The sequence below is a fragment of the Prionailurus bengalensis genome, chromosome D2, assembly GCF_016509475.1.
Source record: "Prionailurus bengalensis isolate Pbe53 chromosome D2, Fcat_Pben_1.1_paternal_pri, whole genome shotgun sequence".
NCBI classification, from domain to species: Eukaryota; Metazoa; Chordata; class Mammalia; order Carnivora; family Felidae; genus Prionailurus; species Prionailurus bengalensis.
This window is the reverse complement of record NC_057351.1, coordinates 41,477,025-41,503,890: the sequence shown is the minus strand read 5'-3', so window position 1 is coordinate 41,503,890 and position 26,866 is coordinate 41,477,025. Positions and strand designations below refer to the sequence as shown.

General features: G+C 37.3%; 1 protein-coding gene across 7 annotated transcripts in view; it reads right to left on the bottom strand.

Moving 5' to 3' along the window:
- The window catches only part of NRG3 (neuregulin 3), a 1,064,061-nt gene that overhangs the window by 20,631 nt on the left and 1,016,564 nt on the right, over positions 1 to 26,866 (bottom strand). For all 7 annotated transcript variants that reach the window (XM_043596736.1, XM_043596738.1, XM_043596737.1 and 4 more), the window contains exons 5-6: positions 20,807 to 20,909; positions 15,054 to 15,180 (exon numbers count right to left, since the gene is read on the bottom strand). In XM_043596736.1, coding sequence (XP_043452671.1) covers positions 15,054 to 15,180; positions 20,807 to 20,909 — 230 coding nt within the window. The remainder of the gene's footprint in view (positions 1 to 15,053; positions 15,181 to 20,806; positions 20,910 to 26,866) is intronic.

Genomic DNA, 26,866 nt, shown 5'->3' with positions numbered 1-26,866 from the left:
ATTAAAAAAAGTTCATATAATATGAAGGCATTTGCATAAATAAGGAAAATGCAGCAGATACACACATGTTGTAAGTGTGTATCTATCTATCTATCTATACACATATGTGTATGTATATATATAGAAACACACACATATATTTAGCTTTATGTATATGTGTGTGTGTGTGTGTGTGTGTGTATATATACACACACGAAAACATATATAGATTTTGTATGTGCATATTTATTTCTGTGTGTGTTTGCATGTCTGTGTTTTTCCCATGCAACCACACAGGACACAGATGAAATAAAAAAAGGAAAATACACTATGAACTGGATGTTTTCCTTGGGGAAAAGTGTGTCAGTGGATATGGGCTATTGAGACTAGGCAAAATGTCAAGGTTATGTAACTAAACTTAAGATGGCAATCTCTAAATGTTTGCTTTTTTAAGTACTTCCAAAACAAACCACATAGTGGCAGTAATAACCATGTCTTGAATCATAATCTACAAAATGGATTTAGAGAAGTTGGTCAGACTTTTTGCAAAATGGAGTAAGTTGACACAGAATAAAAAGAAGATATGGAAGTAATTTGGAAAAGATGGTTATTGTCAATAACCCAAAATTTTAAAGATCCAAAAATGATGTAAATACCTTCATGTGTGCTTTTTTTTTTGACTGATTAATGTCAATTATTACAAACCACCATGGGAAAAGTGAACTGAATGGACATGTTACTGGAATGTAACCAACATTGTGACCTTCCATTTGACTTTCAGGTTTTATAAAAGACTGACTAGGGGTTTGTTTGATTGTTTGGTTTTTAATCCCAACTTCTTTAACATTTATTTATTTTTGAGAGACAGAGAGAAGCAGAGTATGACAGGGGAGGGGCAGAGAGAGAGGGAGACACAGAATTTGAAGCAGGCTGCAGGCTGTAAGCTGTCAGCCCAGAGACGGACGCAGGGCCCGAATTCACAAACTGCAAGATCATGACCTGAGCTGAAGTCGGATTCTCAACCGACTGAGTCACCCACGCGCCCCTTTAATCCCAACTTTTAATAAATTCATTTAGAAGACAAACTTGCTTGGAAGGCTCAGCTACAGAAACAAGTGATATAATCTAGAGGTATCTGTGCCAAATGGAAGGAGGCAAGTCTGTGCTCCTCCAGAGGTCTGTGGGGGCAATATCAACCAAGTGTTTCTGGAGCATCTAGATTTTCTAGAGAAATCACTGAATCATTGAAAGTCAGCAAGCCATTCATTTTTTTTTTAAAGCAATATATGCCAAACAGACTAATTATGTGTTGGGGCCATTAGTTCAGAGCCTCTGCCTTTTGGGGGTGTGTGTGAAATTCCAATTGGTTTTTATTTTATTTTTCAGTGTAGTTAAAATACAGTGTCATATTAGTTTCAGGTGTGCAATATGGTGATCCAACAGTTCCATGCATTACTCAGAGCTCATCAAGATAAGTGTGCTCCTAATCCCATCACCTGTTTCATACATAAGGCACCAACCTCCCCTCTGGTAACCAACCTCCTCTCTGTTTGTTCTAGAGAATCTGTTTTCTGGTTTATCTCCTTTATTTCCTTTGTTTATGTATTTTGTTTCATAAATTCCACATGTGAGAAAAATCACATTGTATACGTCATTCTCTGACTTATTTTGATTAGCATTATACTCTCTAGCTCTATCCATGTAATTGTGAATGGCAAGACTTCATTCTTTTTTATGGCTGAATAATATTCAAGTGTGTGTGTGTGTGTGTGTGTGTGTGTGTATGTACATACCTCATATTTTCTTTATCCATTCTATGGACAGACACTTGGGCTGCTTCCATAATTTGCTTATTGTAAATAATGCTGCAATAAACATATGAGGTGCATATAGCCTCTGCTTTGAATGAGATTTTTGATCATGAAAGCTAAAAGGCTCTTTTTCAAAAACCCTGGATGAAAGTTTTGAATAGACTCAACCTCTTGGTTTGCTTATTTATAGTATCTATAATAGATAATATGTTCTAAATCTTTTCTTTCAAATGCTTGCATTGTTGCCATACAGTTGCTTTCAATTATACTATTTTGGTCAATTAACACAAATTTATTTTCAAAATTTATTCTTTTGGATTTTTCCTCTCTCACACAGACTTTATGAGAATCTTTCATTAGTGGCTGTGCTTAACATGAGATTCAGGTTTAAGTTGCTGTATTCCTATCCAGGGTTGGTTGAGACATATGGAACACTAAAAATATACAAATCATTTGGTAATCCTTCAAACTAATATTCTATACATATTGGTTCAAATGAATTTAGAGATATATTCCAGTTTACAGTTCTGACAAATAAAGAGCTTAAAAATTGTCATTCCTGTCCCTACAATATGAAAAAAGCTGAACAAACTGAAAATAAATGACTGTTCTTATATCCATTCAGTAATTGAAGTTGCATGACAAACCACCACTCTGAAATTTGGACAGACAAGACAATACAAGAACTATGGTCAAGATCAGCTTACCTAGAGCAGAACAAAGAACCAAAAAAGAGAAAAAAAAATCATCTTATATCTGACATGGGTAGGGTGAAAGTAACCATTTTGAAATGGCTGTTTCTACATGAAAAAAGACATTATCAAAGCATTATATCACCTGAGGGAAGAGTTTCCCCCCTGACTCCCTGCTCCTGTAACCTTCCTGTCTCACATAAGGGGGAAAAAGTGAAGAAACACTTCTCATGGTCATAGCCCAGTAAAAGAGTGAAATATAATCATAAGGTTATAGATGAGTTCCCCTCCACCACTCCTTAACACCACATCAGTAGGACTCCTCTATAATAACAGTAGATTACAGCTGACAAATTATAAGACACACACTCTATTTAAGAAGGAGTTCTTAGGAGAACCCAAAGACACAACTAAAAACAAAACAAACTAATAAAAGACACCTGATTTTAAAGACCCTGGCATCTATAGCTAAAGCAAGCATTAAATGAAACCCAGCTGCTATCCAGATTAACATAGAACCTACACTAAACATGTATTTACCTGAGGTCTACTCAACGTATCATTTACCTTTTAACAAAAAAATCTAAAGGCATACTAGAATATACGTATATTTAAAAAATGAAGTCTGAAGAGACAAAGTAAGCACCAGAACTTGAATCAGGTACCATAAAAGTGTTGGCATGATCAGACATGGAATTTAAAATAAGCATGATAACTATGCTTAGGGCTGTGAAGGAAAAGGTAGACAGCATGCAAGAACAGATGAGTAATGTAAGTGGAGAGATGGAAACTCTATGAAATACTCAAAAGTAAATCTAGAAATCTAGAAATAAATAAAAAATACTGTAACATAACTAATGAATGCACTTGATAGGCTCATCATTAGATTGGACACAATCGAGGAAAGAATCAGGGGAGCTTGACTATTAATCAATAGAAACTTCCTGAAATGAAACACAAAACAAATACTGAATATTAAAAAAAAAGGAAGAAAGAAAGGAAACAACAAATGATAATACTGAAAACTGTTGAATAATTTTATATGGTATAACATAAGCATAATTGGAGTTCCTAAAAGAAAAGAAAAAAAATGGAGCAGGAAAAAGATTTGAAGGAATAGTGACTGAGAACTTTCCAAAATTATTGACAGACATCAAACCATAGATACAAGAAGCTCACAGAACATCAAAAGACCATACAGAATAAATACCAAAAAAATCTATATCATAGCATATCATATTCAAACTGTATTTTTAAAAGGAAAAAGAAGTAAAGAAAGAAAAAAGTAACACAAAGATAAAATGCTGAAAACAAAGTCAAAAATTAAAAAAGTAAATAAAAACCTTGTTTATAGAAGAAAAAGATAAACAAATACAGTGGAATTCTAACGAGAAATCACTCAAACAAGAAAAGACAATAGTAAAATACTAAAAGTGTTAAAAGAAAGAAATAGGGGTCATGGTTGGCTCAATCAGTTGAATGTCTGACTCTTTGATTTTGACTCAGGTCATGATCCCTGGGTCATGGGAATGAGCCCCAAGCTGGACTCCATATGGAGCCTGCTTGGGATTCTCTCTCTCCCCAACCCTCTCTACCTCTCCCCTGCTTGTGCTTTCTCTCTCTCTCTCTCAAATTCAAAACAAAACAAAACAAAAAACACCAAACTGAAAATATATCTCTGGTTTAATTATCTTTCAAAAATAAAGGAGAAATATAGATTTTCTAGACCAACCAACAAACAAAAAACTGAGGCATTTTGTCACCAGGAGACCTTAATAGAAGCTCTTCAAGGGGAAACAAAATGATATAGATCAGAAACTCAAATCTACATAAAGAAGGAAAAATGCCGAGAAGTAATAAAAAAAAGTACATTAAAATATTTTCTTTTTCTTTTTTTTTTTTTTTTTTAATTTTTTTTTTTCAACGTTTATTTATTTTTGGGACAGAGAGAGACAGAGCATGAACGGGGGAGGGGCAGAGAGAGAGGGAGACACAGAATCAGAAACAGGTTCCAGGCTCTGAGCCATCAGCCCAGAGCCTGACGTGGGGCTCGAACTCCCGGACCGCGAGATCGTGACCTGGCTGAAGTCGGACGCTCAACCGACTGAGCCACCCAGGCGCCCCTTATTTTTCTTATTAATGAATCAAATAGAAAAATGTTCAAAATAATAATATATTTTTGATATAGTATATACACAAATTAAATGATCGACAGCAATTTTATAAAGAACAGGAGAAAGGAATTGAGGATACTCTGTTATAAAATACCTGGATGAACCATGAAGTGGTAAGGTGCTATTTGAAAGTGGACTTAGATTAATTGTAAATCCATATTGTCAAATCTTGGGCAACCACTAACAAATTATAAAAAGAAGTATAATTGGGATGTTAGGAGAGGAAAACAAATGGAATCATACTAAATAACTAAAACCAGAGAAGGAAGAAACAGAAAGAACAAAAGAAACCAAGAACAGGTGAAAAGAATTTAAAAGTTATCAATATGGAAGATATTAATTGAACTATATCATTAATCACTTTAAATATGAATGGTCTAAATACATCAATTAAAAAACAGAGATTAGGGGCGCCTGGGTGGCTCAGTTGGTTAAGCGTCAGACTTCGGCTCAGGTCATAATCTCACGATCTGTGAGTTCGAGCCCCGCATCAGGCTCTGTGCTGACAGCTCAGAGCCTGGAGCCTGCTTCAAATTCTGTGTCTCCCTCTCTCTCTGAACCTCCCCCATTCATGCTCTGTCTCTCTCTGTCTCAAAAATAAATAAACATTAAAAAACAAAACAAAACAAAAGATTAAAAGCCTGTATGAGAAAACAAAACCCAACTATCTGTGGTCTACAAGAAACCCACTTTAAATATATAGGTCAGATAAAAGTAACAGAGGAGATAAAAACATGTTATACTAATAATGATCAAAAGAAAGCTAGAATAGGTATAATAATTTCAGACAAAGAAGACTTCAGAACAAGGAAAAGTATTAGGGATAAAGAAATATTTAAAAAGTATCATTTACCTAATGATAAGGGGGCCAGTTCTCCAAAAAAGATAAAACAGTTCTTAATATTTATACACCTAGCAACAGAGCATCAAAATACATAAGGCAAAAACTGGTAGAAGCTCAAGGAGAAACCGACAAATCCTCTATTATACTTGGAGAGCTCAACATATATCTATCAGTAACAGAGGTTTAGCAGGCATAAAATCATTAAGGATATAGTTGGGCCACATGGCATGTTCAATCAACTGCATCTAATTGATATTCATAAAATACTTCTAAAACAGCAGACTACACATTTTTTGAGCTCACATTCATCCAGATAAATCGCATTCTTGGCCATCAAATACATCTTAAGAAATTAAAAAAAATTGAAATCATGAAAAGTATATTCTCAGACCATGTTGAAATTAAGCTAGAAATCAATAGGGAAAAGACAGAAAATCCAAAAAACTATTTGGAGATTAAACCACATACTTGTAAATAACAGAAAGGTCAAAGAAAATGTCACAAGATAAGTTCTTAAATATTTTTAACTAATTGAAAATGAAAATACAACATATCAAAAGTTGTGGGAGGTAAAGGAAGCAGTGATAGAGATAAATTTGCAACATTAAAGTCTTATATTTGAAAAGAAGAAATATCTAAAATCAGTAATCTGAATTTCCACTGAAGAAAGCCAGAAGAAGAAGGGTAATTTAAAACTGAAACAAGCAGAAGAGAAGTAATAAAAGTTAGAGAAGAAATTAATAAATTGAAAACAGGAAAAGAATAGAGAAAATCCACAAAAGCAAAGCTGATTCTTTGAAATGATCAGTAACATTGATAAACCTCGGGTCAGTCTAACACAAGAAAAAAGAAAAAAAAAGAAAAAAAGGAAAGAGGGGTGCCTGGGTAGCTCAGTTGTTTCAGCATCAGACTTTGGCTTTTGTTGTGACTGCACGGTTCATGGGTTTCAGCCCCACATCAGGCTCTGCGCTGGTGGTGTGGAACCTGCTTGGGGTTCTCTCTATTCCTCTCTGCCCCTTCCTCACTTGCTTTCTCTCTCTATATATATATAAATAAATAAGTATACTATAAAAAACAAAAAGAAAAGATTTTCAATAACAGAAGTGAAAGAGAGGCCATCACTACTATTCCCACAGACAGAAAAAGGTTAATATAAAGGAACTCTATGCACAACTCTATGCCCTCAAACATGATATATTGTTGAAATGGACCAGTTCTTTGAAAGACACATGTCATCAAATTTCACACAAGGGGAAATAGGCAAATTTAATTGCCCTATATCTATTAAAGAAATCTATCTCTTAACAATAAGTATCATTTAGGAGATCTGGAGATCCCAGAAAGGCATACCGACTACTAAGAGAAATGAACTGTATTACAAACATATGAAAGAACATTAATGGGAGGTGGGTATCAGGGATGTGCTGTCCCAAGTAACTATGGAAATGAGTAGAATCTGTAGACTAAAGGTAAAAAGCACTGCACATAAGCACTATCTGGTTGCTAGATATATCTTTGATCTGTCTGCTGAGAGGGCCTAGAAGAAAGGACATACTCAAAACCAAAACCTCCAAAAAAACCTACACTGAATTGATTAAACATATCAAAAGGAGACAAAGACCAACTGAAAGAGACACCAAAGCCAAATCTGAAAGAAGTTGATATAAAATAAGAAAAAAGTATTTATTGAATTATAACTCAAAGTATAAAATAAATATCCATAAGTTCAGACTCTTAGATAAATAATGGAATAAATAAATGAGGAACAAGAGATAAACTCTTTGCAGTAGCATTCCACATAATGTATGTAGACAATCTGCTTTCACAAACAGGGAGCACTACTCTTTAAGTGTGGGCTACACAGTCACTTCCTTCCAAAGAGAACTCTATAGAAAGGGGAGGGAGAGTAACATCACACTGGAGACTCCTAGCAATTATTACCTCAGAGGACAACGGAATCACCAACAGTGATTAGGTCAAACTGATAACGTGTGATTTTGATATGAGCAACTGATTTGGCACTTTATCTCTGTTGTCTTTCTCCCTGCACCCCATAACCCCAATCTAATCATGAGGAAAACATCAAACTAATGCCAGTAGAGGAGCATCCTACACAATACTTGACCAGTACTCCTAAAAACTGTCAAAGCCACTAAAACAAGGAAAATCTGACAGTCACAGCCAAGAGGAACCTAACAAGAAATGACAACTAAATGTAACATGGCATTCTGGATGAAATCTTGGAACAGAACAATTAGGTAAAAAATGAGGACATCTGAATAGACTATGGATATGAGTTAATAACAACGCGTGTCTGTGGGTTTTAATTTTAACAAATGTACCATACGGGTGTACAATGTTAATAGGAAAACCCGAGTACAAGGTATATGAGAACTTATTGTACTATTTCTGCAACTTTTCTGTAAATCTAAAACTTTCCCAAAAAGAAAATCTACTTTAAAAATAAAAAAATTAAAAGAATTTTTAAAAAGCAAAAGACACACATGAGAACAAGAAGAAGCAGTGGGGAGGAGGAGGAAGGGGTGGAGGAGGAGGAAGAGAAGAATTATTATTTAGAGACTGAGCCTCCCTTTATTTTCAGCCATAGGCTCTGAAGGTGTATAATCCACTCAGCAAAACAGCTAGTCTGCACCAACCTCCTTAAAAGTAGCTTAACTGACCAGGATTATAGCCTTTGGACATTTTATGCTCTATGCTGAAAGCATTTATTATGGCCCCTTCCAAAATTTATACATTTCCACCCCTGGAAGGAGTTACGGGCTGCACAATTTTATCCAGCAGATAATATCTCCAAAAAGCTACCTGTCTGTTTCTTTCCATTAACATTTCTGTACAATGTTACAAAGATGGTAGTTGATTCCATGTTCTTTCCTGGCACTCATGCAGATCTTGACTTTTTGTGTGTATACATGTTTTGTTAAAATCTCATTCAGTATAATGTACAAAATGTCACTTTAATACCTCATAAGGAGATGCCTCAGTCCTTTCACTAGCCCTTTCAACGTGAGCTGAAACAATTTCCTTTTAATCATGCACAGAGGCCCTGGTCAATACTGTTATCTCTTAGGGAAGCACTCAACCCTACTGGCTTTCGTGAAAGCCCACCTTGTGGCTGCTTCTGGGTGCTGAGGACATCCACTGTTGTTTGCACCATCACCTGCCTTGCTCCTAACACATTGTTGATGGTGCGCTGAAATCAATAGACCTGTCAAATGAAGCAGGTGCATGTTGGAAGTAGAGCAACGATGATGTTTCCAGGTCTGCCCAATGCACTCAGCAGGAGTCAGAAGGTTAAATAAAAGCATGTCTGTGTTGGAAAGCAATGATGACACAGCTGATAATCACCTGGTCTGGAACCCCAGGCAATAAAGGCAGGAAGGAGGTTATTTTTAAATGGTTTTAAATGTCTGTCTCTCTGCATTGCTCCCAGGTCATCTAAGTCTGTCTCAAAAAGTTCTTTACTAGAAGTCTGACTTAGGAGCCCAGAGCATGGTGAAAATCAGCAGTTATGGGATAATTCAAAATGTGATTTCTTATGCAAGTAATTAAAGACAATTTGACTCCAGCTGTTATGCTGGGAATTTCTGCACCATATCCCAAGCAGGAAGAGCTATACAATTGCAGTCAAACTTCAACCCATTTCCATGGAAACACTCTTTCCACACACTGGGCACAGCAAATACTCCTCCTCACCCCTACCACCTACAACCCACCATCCCATCTCAACCAAGTGCCTCGTTCAGCTAGGTGAATTGAGCATGTGTCATTATCATTCTGTTTTCTGAGAGAGCTCTTTGCTATTACCATATTGTCAGATCAGCTCTCAGACCCGCCTTCCATAAGCTCTGATGGGACTGTTCACTATTGACTGGAAGCCTTGGCACATTTGTTTGTGGGATTCTATCACTTATCATAATCAGTAAGGACATTGTCATTTAGAGTTATCATTGTATACCTTGTTATTAATATAGTGCCTAGTCCTTACTAAATATTTAATGTATATTTGAATAGGTGAATGTATGAATCTATAATGAATCAACAAGTTAAAATTTGATATTTAAAACAAGACATCAGGTTTTAGACTAGAACTATTCAAAGTTAACTTTGATTCATGCTATAAAGAAATTACCTCTTCTGACCAACCCCCTTCAAACTATCTGATGAACTTCAACTCACTCCCAAGACTCTGTTCCTATGTTACATATTTTGGGCAGGATTTATTATTCCCCCAGACAATTCTGGATGTCCTTTTCCATTCTCTAATAGCACATTGACTTAATGTGTCTACATCATAGAAAAACTGCTGTGTATGCTTACGCTCTTGTTTCTACCACTATCCTGTGAGCTCCTCGAGGCCAAGATCCATCTCTTCTGTTTGTATTTTTCAAGCTCTTCATTCAGTGCACAGCATAGAGAAGTATTCAATAAGTATTACAGAATAAATGGATGCCTCTCTCTACCAATTATCAAGGCTGTGTTAGGCATTAAATTCTTATTATTCTCCTTATGGATGCAAATATTATCTTCCAATTCTTCCTCACTGAATGTTCCTCCCATATAAACCTATCTTTCCTAAGATGGTTATTGAGAAAAAGGTGGGAAGGGGTATATAATTTTAGTCCCTAACTTTTCACTTACATATATTTTCTCTTGATTTTAAGAGAGAAGACTAGATCATCTCTCTTTTAATGACTTCTCTTTCTGATCCCTGAATCAGGCTGAGAAGTGTCACTCCCTTGGCCAGTCTAGAGATTATAATGCTAGCCCCAGCTCGCTTGCACTCGCTCTCTCTCTCTCTTCTCCAGGACACAGTTAAATGAGGTCAGTTCATCTCTCTGAGTCACAAATACTTCATTTTGTAAATGATGGTAAGGCGCTAGGTGCTTGTGAGGCATTGCCAGGTCTAGTTCTGCAGCCTCTGAGTGGAGTGTTTCCAGAGTATGATGCTGCTTCACTGGACTAGGTGTTTCACATCTTGTTAAATGACTGTAAAGTGAAACCCTTCCCCATGAATGTTTAATGAACTTAAGGGAATGCCAGACGCAGACTATTCATTTGTTAAACACTGCAATTTGCAAAGAATTTCAAGTAGTTAACTTGGGATTCAAGATAAAATAAAGACAGATTTGCTTGATATGGTGTCCTACTCTGAAATTTTCCCTCCAAGGATTATAGTGTTCCTGGATAACCCATCCACCCTCTGTGTAGTAGAAAAAACCATAGAATTCCTATGCTAGGTGTTCAGAATTTCCTAATGGACACACCATGCAGCTTGGACCCTGGACTCTGGATTTCCTCACTGCCCTTGACATTTGGGAAGGATAATTTTCTGGGCGTTGTGGGATATTTATCAGCACTTTTGCCCTCTGCTCAGAGATGCTTCTCACGTTTTAACACCCAAAGTCTTTCCGGTCTTTGCCAAAAGTTCTCTGGGGCAACACTGCCCCCTGTTAAAGCACTGAGTTATAAAGATGTGAGATGGGCTTTCTGCTACTCACTGGATGTCTGATAGAGACGGACTTTCTTAAGCTTTGAGTCCCGTTTTCCTCTTCTGCACATAGTGGGTGTAAATTAAGTAGTTGTTGTTGGGACTACGTGTGTCAATGTCTCTCTATTATTTAGTATTCTGTGTATGTACTCAATACATGTTATTTGCTATTATGATTGTCACTATTTCATTTATCATTGTTTGGTTTTAACATCGACATTGGTATTGCCTCCTAGATCTTGCCAGAAGAAAAAAATATGGACCTACAAAGAAAAACTGCTTTATTAAGTTTTCCTCAATACATTTGCTTGTTACTATTCATGCAGAAATTTTGAGCCACACATCAGATTACTGCTTGCTCTAAGACTAGAGTTACCTGGCCTCCAGCTGTATAGATGTCCTTGTATACTTCTCCTTGTATATCTTGAGCATAACATTGAAGGAAAGCAAATCTTAAAAGTTTCTGTTCCTTTTCAACGTACTATTGATATACACTCTCCATTACTGTTTTCTCCCATAACGTATGACAAGAAAAACTACAAATTGCTATTTGATTCTTACAACAAAATTATGAGCAAGAGTATCAGCATGGACATAATTCATCAAACTGGAAATTTGACTAGAAATATATGGACTGAGATTGTACTACACTCTCAAATAGTTAAATGTAAATTAGAAAAAAAAAGAACAGAAAACATTTTCTCCTATTAAGTTAGCAAAAGAAATGTTGACCAAAGTATAACAAAGCTGCTAGTGACCCATGTTACTTTCTAGCACAGAAACTGATATGTGCCTTTGGGAAAGCAACTTACTCATTCTAGTCTAGTCTGGTTAAAGGGACCTTCTCAGGCAGTCCCTTGGGCCCAAGCTGGCAAAGCATAGAATGCTATGGCTAGCATTCCTGTGTCTCTTCAATGCACCTCACTCTCTTTTTTCAGAGTCCTTAAATGTCTCCTTCTCCTATCTATTCTCTGCCTGCACTCCCAGCCCAATCTAAAACTCATGATCCCTTGAAATGTATTGTCCTAGCTGACCACACTGCAACTCAGGGAAAAAATGTCCTATATATATTCTCTGTATCCAAAACAGGATGAATATAAAAAGACACTTTCCCACATCTTATCTTAGGCCCTGTGAGAATGATCCAGTTGAGCCCACGGTCTGCTTCCCTGTGCCAACATACAAAATTGTGGATATGGGTGGGCTGGAGAAGGGAGAAGAGGGAGAAAAAAAGAAATTAGAAGCCAATGCACCCAAAGATCTTTTAAGTTTTGGAACCTCTACACTTTGTAATTTCTTGTTATTCTAATCCTAATAGTTGCAGTCAAACGAGGGGTGGTGGAGCATATGAGTGAGGAGTTTATCTTAATATTCCTTTAATAGTAAACCACAGGAAAGGACACGAATGTCTACAAGGAGGGAAGGACGAGGACATTGTGACATGGCCACTTTGTGGACAATTATGCTATCTCCCAAACGAGTTTGTGGAGAGCATAAAGCAGACAGAAAATGCTATTGATCATCTGTTTGGAAAACAGAGGGTACAAAATTGTGTGTGTGCTCTCGCTGCAACCTTGTAAAATCCATCAGGACTGACCGAGACTATTCCCAACCAAACTCTAGACAGGCTCCTCTGAGCCCTCTTTTCTACTAGGCCTTAACTTTGGCTTATCAAAACTGCAGATTCCCAGCACAAATGACTTCACTCAATCATCCCCGCACTAAAAGTCTTGAGTAAACTCTAATATAGTCTCTAAAGGTTCAAGGCTTTGCCCCTGGAATAGCCCTAACCTTCCTTAAAAAGTCTGCCTAAGAAACAAAAACAAAAACAAAAACTCAAAGCCTCCAAAAGAATTTGCTGGTAGCTCTAGCCAATGCTGGAGGAAAGGCCACTGACCTCCCTTAAAAGGACTTACAATTGAAGGGGCGCCTGGGTGGCGCAGTCGGTTAAGCGTCCGACTTCAGCCAGGTCACGATCTCGCGGTCCGTGAGTTCGAGCCCCGCGTCAGGCTCTGGGCTGATGGCTCAGAGCCTGGAGCCTGTTTCCGATTCTGTGTCTCCCTCTCTCTCTGCCCCTCCCCCGTTCATGCTCTGTCTCTCTCTGTCCCAAAAATAAATAAACGTTGAAAAAAAAAAAAATTAAAAAAAAAAAAAAAAAAAAGGACTTACAATTGTAAACCACCCTTTGTCATTCTGAGATGTGTGTGTATCTCCTACAAACTCCTAAGGGAGTTTCTTTCTCAGGGACCTGAAAGCCATATCTTTGAAATGTAATCATTAGGAAGGATAGCATGTCGGCCTTCTGCTCTATGAAAGTATAGAATCCTAAGCTCAATTAACTGCCAGCTAACAGACGAAACTGGCATGCACACTGATCATCTCTGTACTGTTTCACTTCCCTGACTCTGCTGAGACCCCACGGTTTCTGCTCCCCACCCCATTCCCTCATTCTCCCTTTGAAACAACCAGTCACCTCTGTACAAACTGAAGTTGAGTTCAGTTCATGCTGGACCTGCTTTCATAATGCAATAGTCTATTCCTGATTAAAACCTGCCCTTACTTTTTTTTTTTTTAATTTTTTTTTAACGTTTATTTATTTTTGGGACAGAGAGAGACAGAGCATGAACGGGGGAGGGGCAGAGAGAGAGGGAGACACAGAATCGGAAACAGGCTCCAGGCTCTGAGCCATCAGCCCAGAGCCTGACGCGGGGCTCGAACTCACGGACCGCGAGATGGTGAACTGGCTGAAGTCAGACGCTTAACCGACTGCGCCATCCAGGCGCCCCCTGCCCTTACTATTTTAACCAGTGGCTGGCTTTGTTTATCTTCAGCAGGTCCAGTTGCAAAGGACTTGAAAGCCTCTGCTCCTGCATTTGTTTTAGGGCAGTGAGATAATACTCAAAAATCATTAGCAGAAACATTCCCTCTGTTTCAGAGAACAGTCCCCACATAACTATGATTACAAGTTTAACAAAATTTGGCTAGGAAGCAATTCCGATTTATGAATTCCACATTAAACATCTAAGTACATCTGTTATGCATAACATAATGGTGACTTTTGGGTAATGATTTTTTAGAATCACAAATGATGTATAAATTCTCAGTGATTTATGCATTGGGAGGGGCATGAATGTGTCCTGGGTGATTGCTTATTATACTCAGATCCTAGGTTTATACCATGGCTTTTGTTCCTTTTGTGTCTCGGAATCTGGATGTGCAATCTTATACAGGGGCAAAGAATTTGCTACCCTGAGAGAAATATTTCAGTATGTCTTAGATGATATGTGCTTGTCGTTAATTAAGTGTTTTGCAATATATCTCGGAAATGATTGTAATAACATTAGAAAGAATGTAAGGTTCAAAGAGCTTGTATTTCAAATTCTGGTATCCATTTAAGCCCTGGTATTAGGAAGCACTGACTGTGGGAATACAAGTCTCACTTCCCACCTGTCTTACCTTTGACCTCTCTTGCACCCCTTACCTTGGAGTTGCTGGAATATAGTACACGTTCTTGGGATTCCATGGTTTTACTTTTTCTGTTTTTTTCTAGTCTCTTGTCCTTTGCTCTTTGACTATACGATGAACATTGCACCTACCCATCTCCCTCCCTCTCTTTGGTCTACTCTCCAACCTACTGCAATGTCAACCATCTCAGCCCACATACCTCCTCTGTTCTGGCGTCTGTGCCCCTTACCACAGATAAGTTCCCATAAGGTAGGGAGCATTGTATCCCTGGTGCCCAGCACAATTTCTGACACAGTAGGAATGTAATAAGTCATTATGGAACAAACAACTGGATCTCTTTTTGCTTTCAGAGATGAATTTATAATCAAGGGCAGAATATAATCAAGGGCTGAGATTTAAGTTTTCTCTGTTTCAGCCTGTACACGTGGACATGTACACACACAGAACTGCAAAGTGACTTAAAGAAAAATCTACAAATACCGAAAAGAACACACACATCTGATCCCAAGCATCCCATCCCCCCTGAACTGGAAACACTGAGACGGACTGTAGGAACAGATGTATAGACAGGTAACTTACACTCTGCAGCTGGACATGATTCTTCACCAAGTTCTCTGACTTTGCCATTGTGCTGGATGCTTTGAGACTGTAGTTTTTACCATTTTGTGGTTCTTTCAGCTGCTCTTGAATTTGTTTAGCTTGTTTCCTGCAGGTTTAAATAAATACATGCATAAATAGTTACACAGATTTATTCTGTTTGTATTTGGGGGGTTCATTTGTTCCCAACATGTATGTTTGTCATTTGTTAAAGCTGGATGAACTCAGTTAATAAAGGAAAGCCTTCCTTCATTTTCAACACGCCAACCCCATTAGATAGCTTTTAATCTGGAAAGAAACTGGTATTATCCATAAACACCCAGAGATTCACACCCAATGGCACTCCAAAGGCAGGGATAAGCATAATGAATTTTTCTGGGCCGCATGGATGCAGAGGTCCCTAACCCTTGGTGCTCAGCTGTAAAGAATTAGAAATGCTCTGAAGAAGTAACTAGGGGAAAAATTTGAAGCTTAGAGCTACCAGCCACATATAACATACTTGCAGAGTTACATTTATATTTGTTATATTTACATTTATAAGCATGCATAGCTTGATTGCATAGCTTACTTATATACTGTATTGTGTATGTTTTCTCTTGCAGTTCAGAAACCGCTCATTTATTGTTACCATTAGTCCCAAATGTGAAGATTTTTATTTCCAGCTGGTAAATCACAGCAAAAATAGTTAACTCTTGAAAGACCACCTACTATGTGCCACGCATCATTTTAAGTGCTTTCCGTGTATGAACCCACTTTTCTCTTCATAGTAATTCTGTGTGATGAGGCAGGAACCTATAATCATTCAACAGATGAGAAAACTGAGGCACAGAGAAGTGAAATCATTTTCCCAGAGTCATATCGCTAGTAAGTGTTGGAGCTGGATGTGAGTCCAGCCCAGCTGGTTGCATACTGTGTAACCTCAGCCACCACTTGGGACTGTCAAACCATTTGCCATGGTCCCACAGCTTCTCAGTGGGAAGGCTGAGATTGCTCTCTATCTCTGGACTCTGAGTGAGGTACTCCTGCCTGCATATGTGGGGTGACTGTTGTTTAAGTCAGGCAGTGGCTGCATCAGAAGGATGCAGCAATTTCCTGCCTTGTTAGCTGCTCTCTTCCAAGGGCTTTACAGCAACTATCTATCAGCAGAAGACTCAGTATCCACAACACACACACACACACACACACACACTCCACAGTACACACTTCTGTACTGGCTTCTCACTCATTCACTCTTGACTCACTAATATTCCAGGATATACAGACTTTCTTTCCTTTCTGAACTGGCTTCCTTCTCTATCATCCCTACTCTGCCCCAAACACACATATTTCTGCTCTTTCCTCCTTCACCCAACAAATGGGAACTGGGAGATGAGAAGCATCTAATCACAATTCCATTAGCTCTCTTCATGAGAGTCAGTGCTCTAGGAAAGACAAGATACGGGCATTGCACACTGGGACCCTGCTAGCCTAACAATGTCAGTGTTAACATTTTATAGTTCATTGAGTTTTAAGTTTCTCTGGTCCAGTTCATTCAGCAATGAGATGTAAGTTGTGGAATGTCAGGTATCACAAGTCTAGGCATTGTTTGTAATGTTGCAGAATGGGCTCCCAGGGAAGCAGGCACTGAGATGGAGATAGCATGCAGGATTTTTATTGGGGGGGGTGCTCTTTGGATCCACACCCGTGGAAGCAAAGGGAGGGATGCAGGACTGGGCCGAGGGAGAGATTGGAACATAATGCAGTCTCTGTGAAGAGCTCAGCAAATCCCACCACAGGGGCGGGGGCGGGAGGAGAGGGTCTGAAATTGGCATGGCCTTGTACCCCAAATTGGGGCAAAGGTCTAGGCCTTCATAGCCTTACACTGACCTGTCATTGGAGGTGGGCTCTCTCGGGTCAGAGCAAGGCAACTTTGATTATATTTGTTTTAGCAACTGGAGAGCAAAGATCTTCACTGCCGAAGAGAATCAAAGCTGCATATCAGAGCATCCACCGCCTGTCCTTAATGGGCTTCCCTTGTTGCTAAAATCTTTGACCTCAGAGGGCAATAACCTACAGTTAGGGCTGGGTTTTACTGGGAGCACCGGTTCTCCTTTTTCCTTTTGTGTTTCTCAGTTGTTATCATTATTTGTCTCAGCTTCTGTCTGCTGGAACATCTCCTCTCCTATCCCAATTCTGTTTTTTAGAGTTAAATTGTGTTTTGTACTTCTGAAGTCTACTAAGGACTCCTACAGGCAGCCTCACTCTTCTTACCCATATGAGTTGAACATAAAAAGAAACCTAGAAGAGTTTATAGTTACCATGTGAGCCCTATCAGCCAGATTTGAATAGGTCAACTAATACTTCCATTAATCACTTATGGGAATATATGGACTTATTAGGTATGATGAGAAGAGAATTCCTTTCATTATGTCCTTTAGAGTCGTTGTGGTTCAATTAACTCAGAAAATCCTCTAAATCCAAGGTGTTCATCACTTTGATCTCATCATGTTAACCGCCTTCAAGCTTTCATCCGCTAACAATTTGCTGTAATATTCCATGTGGCAAGGTCATGCCAAACCAAGGGTTCACAAGACAATGGACAAAGGACCAGAGTGGTGGGATCTGAGAGATTATGGGAGCTAAACATCAATGACCAAGAGAATGTGAGCTTTTGGGTAACTCTTGACTTTATCTGGCTGGGACCTGTATATCCCAGTATATAGAAAGCTGGTTTAAGTGAATTTATTTAGAAACCAATGATGGAGAGATCATAGAATCATAGAAGACTTGGCATGTCCAAGATGAAGTCAAACAAATGACACACAAGTCAACAAAGTTACAGTATGTGTGAAAGTAAGAAAATTTTGAGTAGAGTCTGTCTGTGTTGTTATCTCCAAGATCTAGGGATGAGAATTAGAATTTCAGGAATGAGTGCAAAGAAACATGTGCCAATGTGTTATAAAAATTTACATTGCTTTCAGCTATATAGATTAGATGCTTGGTGTGAGGTATAGTATTCCTCTCAGGCAAAGAAAAATAAAGGAAGACCCTGCCTGGAAATTGTGCTAGAAGGAAATACAGTCTAGGTCTCTAATGAGAAATATAACTCCACTTGGAAAAGGCTTCAATTCTTATTATTACTTTATTATTCTCACAGTTTCTTATTTATTTAATTTTTAATAAAAAATGTGTCCCAGCTGGGCAGGCAGGAAGACAACATTCTAATTAGTGTTCCTCCACTGGGTCAGTTCTCTGAGTCCCCCATAATGAATGATGTTGAACAGTGTTTCCATTAAACCCTGATGCTGCACAGAGCTCTGGGAGGAGGTGTTCGTGTCAGAGCCCACGTGCTGCCTAAAGAGGGAGAGATTGACATGACAGCCATGAAGATGGAGGTCCCCTCGTTACCCAGCTGCTCTCCGTTCTTGTGACTATCATCAGTTTTTTGTCTAAATGTGTTGCAAATACAAATCATAAAAATAAGTGATTAACTACCACTTGATGGCAATTTGCTTATTGTTAAATACACAACTTCTTTCCCCTGCGCAGCACTTTCGAGGAGACCCTTCTATCTAACGCCCTGCTGAGTGTGATTACCTGTCTTGGGCCACTGCCTACTCTTCATTTTGTAGTTACCCAGCCTCTAAGTTCCGTTGTGGGAAACTGCAGGTGTTAACAATAGCACGCCTTCACTGAGCACTTACTCTTTTGAACACTGTGCTGTGCTCCTTGTGGTGTTATCCCGTGAATCCCTAACAAATTCTACAAGGTAAATATTATTTTTGGCCATATTTTACCAAAACAAGGAACCTGAGGCTAAGGGACTAGATGCAATTTGCCTAATAATATATAACAAGCAAGTGGCAGCCTGATGACTTGAATACAGGTCTGAGTGAACACATGTTAAAATCCTGACCAAACACCATGTAAGCTCCCTAGAGAACATAAAGCATGATGGGCTGCACCAGGGCATGATATTCCTGATTCACCCTTAGCAGTTTCACCTTCCACCATCTAGTGGGAAGACTGTGGGGCCCAATGTGGTAGAGTGGCTTAGAGCATGCAATTTCACCTAGAACTGCAGAAATGCAAAGACCCCATCTGTAATTTCCCACTGTGTGGCTTTGACAAATTAATATTTTAAAATTAAATTCTGTTATTATTTGAACAATGCAGCAATAATGAACAATTTGAATTGTTGTGAGAATTGGGAGATAATACATGAAAAGCCCAGTGTCCCTGACAAAGAGTAAGTTCTCAAAAATGAACACTAATAACTGTCACAGGCAAGAGTTGCCTAGGAGATGTGACAATTAAATATGGTATCCTGGATGGGGGCCTGGAACAAAGCACATTAAGTAAAAACTAAGGAAATCTGAAAGTATGAGCTTCAGTTAGTAATATAGTATCAATACTATTTCATTAATTGTGACCAATGCAACATACTAATATAAGACATTAATATTAGGGGAAACTGGGTCTGGGATATGTAGGATCTAGCTGTCCTATTTTCACAGTAATTCTAAAAATCTAAGCCTATTCTGAAACAGTTTATTAAAAAATAATAGTTACTAACTATGGATTCATACCCGAGTTTCTATTATTTTTAAAAATCATAATTTCTGTTCTTTTTAAAGATCAACATATACAACATGCAGACAGGTGTCAGAGACTATATCTGGAAACGGATCCATTTTTAGAAGAGCAAATGGGCAGACAAATATAGGTCCAATGAAAAGCAATTGCACATTGGCTTGCATTTCAGACAAGCTGTAGGAACAGAATCTGTGCCAACTTCTTAAGGCTTGCATGACTTAAATAAAATTTCCATAAATAAAATACCTTTATCAAAGTTCGTTTGGAATAAATATATATATTTTCAATTTTTTTTAATGTTTATTTTTGAGAGAGAGCCCGACACGGGACTCAAACTCACCAGCTGTGAGATCATGACCTGAGCCGAAGTTGGACGCTTAACCGACTAAGCCGTCCAGGTGCCCCCGGAATAAATATATTTGTATGCCTATTTAGGCATGTATATATTTTATTATATGTTATTAGTCAAAAATAAGAAAATAAGCACCTTAAGCAGAAGTTTGGTTTCTTTTTTTTTTTAAGTTTATGTATTTATTGACTTAACTAATCTTAGCACCAAATGTAGGGCTTGAACACACCACCCTGTGATCAAGAGCCACATGGTCTTCCTACTGAGCAGGTAGGTGCCCCAGAAATTTTAGTTTCTTAACAGGGCATATTTGAGATATGCTTACCAACTAGTGAACCAAGGTAGATTTTACAGTATTCATACTTCACATTTGGCTGAAATCTTTATGGGTATCAGGTAAAAATACTATGAAAGGAAAGTGTGGAATATTTTTGCAGTAAAGGACAGATATTTGTTGATAATATTTAGGTCTACACCAGTGAGTTCTCTGTTCAGAAGTGTTAACCCCTTAGTGGCAGGAAGACACCAAGCCTTTACTTCTGACCATCAAAAAATGCAAAGAACACAGAATGTTCATGATCACAGAAAGGAATAATTGCTATATGCACCAAAGACAAACCACACACATGCATGTATGCACATGCTGCATATATTCCCCACAGTCTGTAAAAGACTCTAAGTCGTTTATAGATGTTTGATGGGCCCATTTGCACAAGATGCCTCTGCCTGGAGCAGAGACTGTGAAGTTAAAGAAAGACAAAGTACTTTCTCTGAGACGTAACCTTTTAACACTTGAGAGAAATGGTCTTACTTGCTTTTGAAGTAGAATGCTGCACAGAACATGCCCACGATGACAATTCCAAAGATGATACATGAAATTGACAGCACCTGCCTTTGATAAACTTCTTCACTCTCTGTGAATTTGAAAAACAGAATTAGAATGGATGTTAGCAGGGTATGGCAGAGATAATTTTCATCCTTGTACTTCTGAGTTGGTAGGAGCTTTTCAGAGCAAACTTTTTTGTCCCTGTCATGAATAGAAAAACATAAGGAAGTTATTATGATTCAATTTCTTTGCAATTGTCTACAGGCTAGCTGGTTATTTTTTGAATATGCATGTATATTTTTGATCAAGTACAGATATCATAATTATGAATCTTATTATCAAGAGACATTCTACAAATTTAGCACATACTGGGACATACATTTTTGAAATTATAGTGGAGCCTAAAATAATCTTCTAGAGAAACAAATATGTGTCCATCAGAATTTTCCTGTGTCAGTGATGGCTTCCAATTTATTTTATGTGATACTGATGCCACTGTATTTTCTGATTTGGTCCTTTTCTGTCTGTCTCCCACTCATCCATTCACTACTATGATTCACATCACTAATGACAGACAACTTCAATATGTATGTGAATATTTATTCACCCAATTCTTGACTTCCTCAATACCAATGATCTGGCACAGTAATCTCAACCTCTATTACCAAGGTCTTATCTGATAGCTTCTTATCACACACACATGCACACACACACACACACACACACACACAAGAATTCAAATATAAGCATGCTACTTTTTAGCCATTACCATTTACAATCCCAGATCATTTCTGAAATACGTCTACTGAAACAGATCTTCCAGCTCATCAGACCTTTTTATCTATAGATCTCAGAACTTTCTGTTAATTATCCTCCTCTTGTCTTCATTTTCTTTCTTTATACGGCATAGAGACTATGATCCATGATTACAGTCATTCACTCTCTTGCAAATATGCCCAGCTACTATATCTCTTTTTTCTTCCCTTTTACCCATTTGGCAAAATAACTGCATACAAATCCAAGAAACTGCCTTCTTCATACCTCTCCCTTGAGCAGCTCAGAATTGGGAGAGAAGATTGTTCAGTTGGGAAGAAGGACATCAATACAGTTGACAAGAGCATTGCTTAAGTAGATAGCTGATAGTGACTAACAATCGCTTCAGCCTGCTTCTGCATTTTCCTGATTACCCATAACTTCAGCATACTATTCAAACATTTGACTTACTCTCCCTTCTCTCACTTTCAGATTTTCCATATATATAAAGAAAAGGAAGTCAGCATAGTATAAATCATCTCTATTTATAACACAAAATATACAAAATTAAGTGCATCTGTATCTATTCCTTTTGTTTGTTTACATAGTGCGGTACCTCTCAAACTTTACTATATATTGGAGTCCCCTTGAGAGCTACTGAAGGACAGATGGCCACCTACTTTCTCTCCCAGAGTTACTGATTTAGCAGGTATGAACGGGGGATGGAACATTTGCAGTTTCTTAAAAGTTCCAAGGTGATTCTGATGCTGGCCTGTGAAACATATTTGAGAACCACTGAATAAAAATCTTTGGAACACGGATCAACCATGTAAGAACAAGGGAGATTTCTTTGTTGTTGTTAATGCCAACATGGTATGGTATCCATATTGGACCTTCTAAATGAAAATCTTTACTTAAATGAAAGTTTCAGGTGTTTCTCATGCACCCTGAGAGAGAATGACTTAATTGAAAAAAGTACTATATTTTTTGTTAAAGACTGATTCCTTGGATCCCACTCTCTTCTCTCATCCTGGGGTCTTCTCATCACTTAAAATTGAAGGAAAGGGAAAACATTACAATTGTTTCTGTGATACCAGCATTATCTTTATACCAAAACCAAAGACATAAAAAGAAAGTAACTTATTGACATATATCCTACATTGATATGCAAAAATTCTTAACAAATTTTAGAAAATAAAATCCAATAAGATGTTAAAAATAATACACTGTGACCAAGTAGGGTTTATACAAGGAATATAAGGTTGGTTTAATATTGTAAAATCGATCAATGTGTTCACAATTTTAACAGTCAAGAAAAAAAATGTTTAATTATCAGAATACAGGGGGAAATTACTTAACAAAATCTAACATTTATTTCTTATTAAAACTCTCAAAAACTTAGAAAGGAACTTCTTCACCCTGATGAAGAGTATGTATACAGCATCTATACCTAATTGTAATAGACTGGATGCTTTTCTGCTAAGATCAGGGGAAGATACAGCAAAAATATCCACTCTTACTATTTCTATTCAACACTGTACTGGAGGTTTAGTTAATGGAATTAGGCAAAAATAGAAATTAAAGTCATTCAGTTTGGGAAAGTAGAAGGAACATGATCTTTGTTCTCAGACAACATGATCATCTATGCAGAAAAGCTTATGGAATCTACAAAGAGCTAGTGTAACTAGTAAGTAAGCTTAGCAAGCTTTCAGGATACAAAGTTGCAGGATAAACAATAAAAATTAAATGTATGCCCATTTAAAAGCCACAAATAATCAGAAATTGAAATTAAAGTATCATTTACAGAAGCATCAAAAATATATAAAGTACACAGAGATAAATCTGACAAAAGATACACAAGGTCTATACACTGAAATTTGCCATATGTTATTGAAATAATTTAAAACCGAAATCAATGGAAAGATAAAAACATGGTCATGAATTAAAAGACTCAATATTATTAAGATGTCAGTCCTTCTCAATTTGATGGGTAGATTGAGTGAAATTCTATTTAAAATCTCAGGAGGCATTTTGCTGTTGTAAAAACCAATAAGATTATTCTAAATGTTCTATGGAAATACAAAAGATCTAGAGTAGCCAAAACATTTTTTTTTAATATATAACCAAGAGAACAACACTGAAGGTGTCAAACTACTTTATCCCAAGACATTTTATAAAGCTATAGTAATCAAGGCAATATAGCATTGGCCTATTTATAGACAAATAAATCAATGGAACAAACGAAAGAGTCCAGAAATGTATGCGGACATTTGTGGCCAGTTGATTTTTGATATAGATGCCAAGGCATTCAATGGGAAAGGATATTTTCAAAAAATGATATTGTCATAATAGTATACCCATAGCCACTAAAATGAACCTTGACCCTGACTTCATAGCTTCTTCAAATATAAATTCATGATGAAAAACAGACCTTAATATAATATTTCATACTATGATACTTTTAGAAGAAAATGTACAAGAAAATATTAGCAATCTTGGGTTTGACAAAGATTTCTTAACTATAACACAAAAGATAGGAACTATACAAATTTTTAAATCAATAAAATGAACTATGTCCAAATTCACCATCTTTAATCTTCAAGACCATTATGAAAAGGAAAAAAAATGAAAAGGAAAGGAAAAAAAAAACAGGGAAATTCTGGGAAAAAAAAACTCTGCAAAATATGTACTCAACAATAGAGTTGTGTCTATAATATGTAAGGATCTCTTATTGTTCAATAAGAAGAAGACAAACAACACAATTTAAGAATAGACAAAATATTTGAATGAACACTTCTTCAAAGATACATAGATGGTAAATACATAAAAAAGATGCCTAACATCATTAGTCATTATAGAATTGAAAAATGAACTATAATGAGATATAAGGCATCACTAATAGAATGACTAATATTAAAGGCTGGCCATACCAAGGGTGTGAACAATTTCTATTCTCGTGTACTTCTGGTAGAAATGAAAAATGGTATAACTACCAAAAAAATAGTTTCATATAAAGTTAAACACATATCTACCTTATGACACAGCCATTCCATTCTTGGGTATTTACCCAAGACTAATGAAAGCATATGTTCATTATGTACATAAGAATTCATAGTGGCTTTATTTGCAATAGCAAAAAAAAAAAAAATCTGGAATAATCCAAAGGCCCACTACCAGGAAAATAATAAAAAAAACTGTGGTATAGCCATATAAGGGAATCTTACTTAGCAATAAAAAGGAATGGATTAGTGATATAAGAAATTCTACACCTGAATCTCAGAATAACTAGGTTGAGTGCAATAAGTCAGACAAGAAAAAGATGCATGTTGTGTTACTGCAGTTATATAAAACTCTGGAAATTTTAAACTAACACGTAGTAGCAGAAAGCATGTAACTGGACACCTGGAGTCAGGAGTAGGGAGGAGTGGAGGAAAGAGGCTACAAAGTGATATGAAGAAACTTTGGGGAGTTATAGATATGTTCATTGTCTCAAGGATGAGGTTTTCATGATGAATATTTATGTCAAAATGTAGCAAATGATAAATTTTAAATAAGTGTTTTCTTTTATGTCAAGTACAATAGCAAAATATTAATCCTGAGGGACAAAAGAATACAGAGAATATATAAGTGTATACATAATATCAAAAGATATGTATGACTGATACAACGTTGTCCACCCATACTACCTAGTCTCTTTCTTCTACCATGTCTAACATTCAACTTTTTAGAGTCTTGATATGTAATATTCTCTTTCTCCCTCCTTAATATTATTCTTGTATTTGTCCTTTAAATGTCTACTTACCTTTTTGGTCTCAAATTTTGTGTCATTGGCTCAAAAACTCTTGCACTGCACTTTAAGCTTCATTGGTTCAAGGGACCTTGTTTTTGTTGATCTTTTTGTTTGATTCACTGCTACTTCCCCATCACCTAGTGCAGTGCTTCTTACACAGTTGACACCACAAGACTTATTGTCTAGTGAATAAGTAGATATTTCTGTCTTTATAGGGATTTTCTGCTTTCAGCTGTGCATCAACTGATACATCAACTGTCACCTGGGGATGCTTTTCAAGTTTACTACTTCTCCTTTATCCACACCATGTCCTCTCAGGCTTCCCACACATCCTCCTTTGCTAAATTGACCACCAGTAACTGACACTATGCATTCCTGAAATCTATACCTGGCTCCTTTCAGTGGAGCTCTCCCATTCAAACCTGGCCTTCTCACTGTGACTCTAGACTCACAAAGTCCTTTCCAGAGGGCAAAGTACCATAAGGAAAAATGGTGAAGCCATGCATTCCAAGGCCTCAGAAAATGCTGTAGCATGATGTACTGACATGTAGATACTCTTATTGGTTCATTTTCTTTTCCATACCATCTATTTGCCAGTCCCTGGCATTTTGGGTGGTTTTCAGGTTGTCTGGTCAGGCTCCAGGAAGACACTCTGTATGTTGGATTTGAGTATTGTTCTCACCACACCCCCTGCCTATACTGGTGCACTGCCTGGTTTTATGTTCTGGCCTAGCTTCACTCAGTGCTGATGCCAATTCACAGCCAGAAAACTAGGCTGAATTCCCCATACCATGACTTTCTGGGGTTCTTCCAAAATGACCAAGAAGCTTCCAGAGCCAGGTGAAATGAGCCCATGACTTGTAATGTTCCTCTAACAGCAAAGTCAATTGCAGTAATTCATCTTTAATTAGGCAAATGGATATCAGACACAACAGACCTGGATGAAAGCCTATATACACAGAGTCTGATTTCGAGGACTTACTTTCTTTCTTCTTTTTCTTTTTCTTTCCTGAGACCATACACTATATCCTCCCTTTAAATATAGATGTACATCTTTTAGTCCTTTTTCCTGCAGAAGTGTACTAGGAAACAATGATTTAGGAGAATGATCCCCTCTTCACTCTGGTCTTAGGCTCTATTTCCATTTTATTCAGACTGAAGTATCAAAATCAGAAATTAAATATAATTTCTGAATAAATGGAGAGGGCCAATTTTGTGGCCCTGGCAAACCTTAGTTGACATTTTTAATTTGGAAAAATTCAAATTAAAGAAATAAAAAAAATGTGTCACTGAGACCTTGTTTGGGCATACTGCCATCTTAAAGAATGTCATCCTTTCCATCCCCACATTTATAAGCTCATTAAATTTTCCAATTGAACTTGGAAACAAATAAGTAATTGTACCAACTATAGAGAATTTCACCTCCTTTAATTGTTGTGAGTTGATGACTGTAATGGAATAAGCATGACTTGTATATGATAAGCTACCCCACCCTGCCTCTG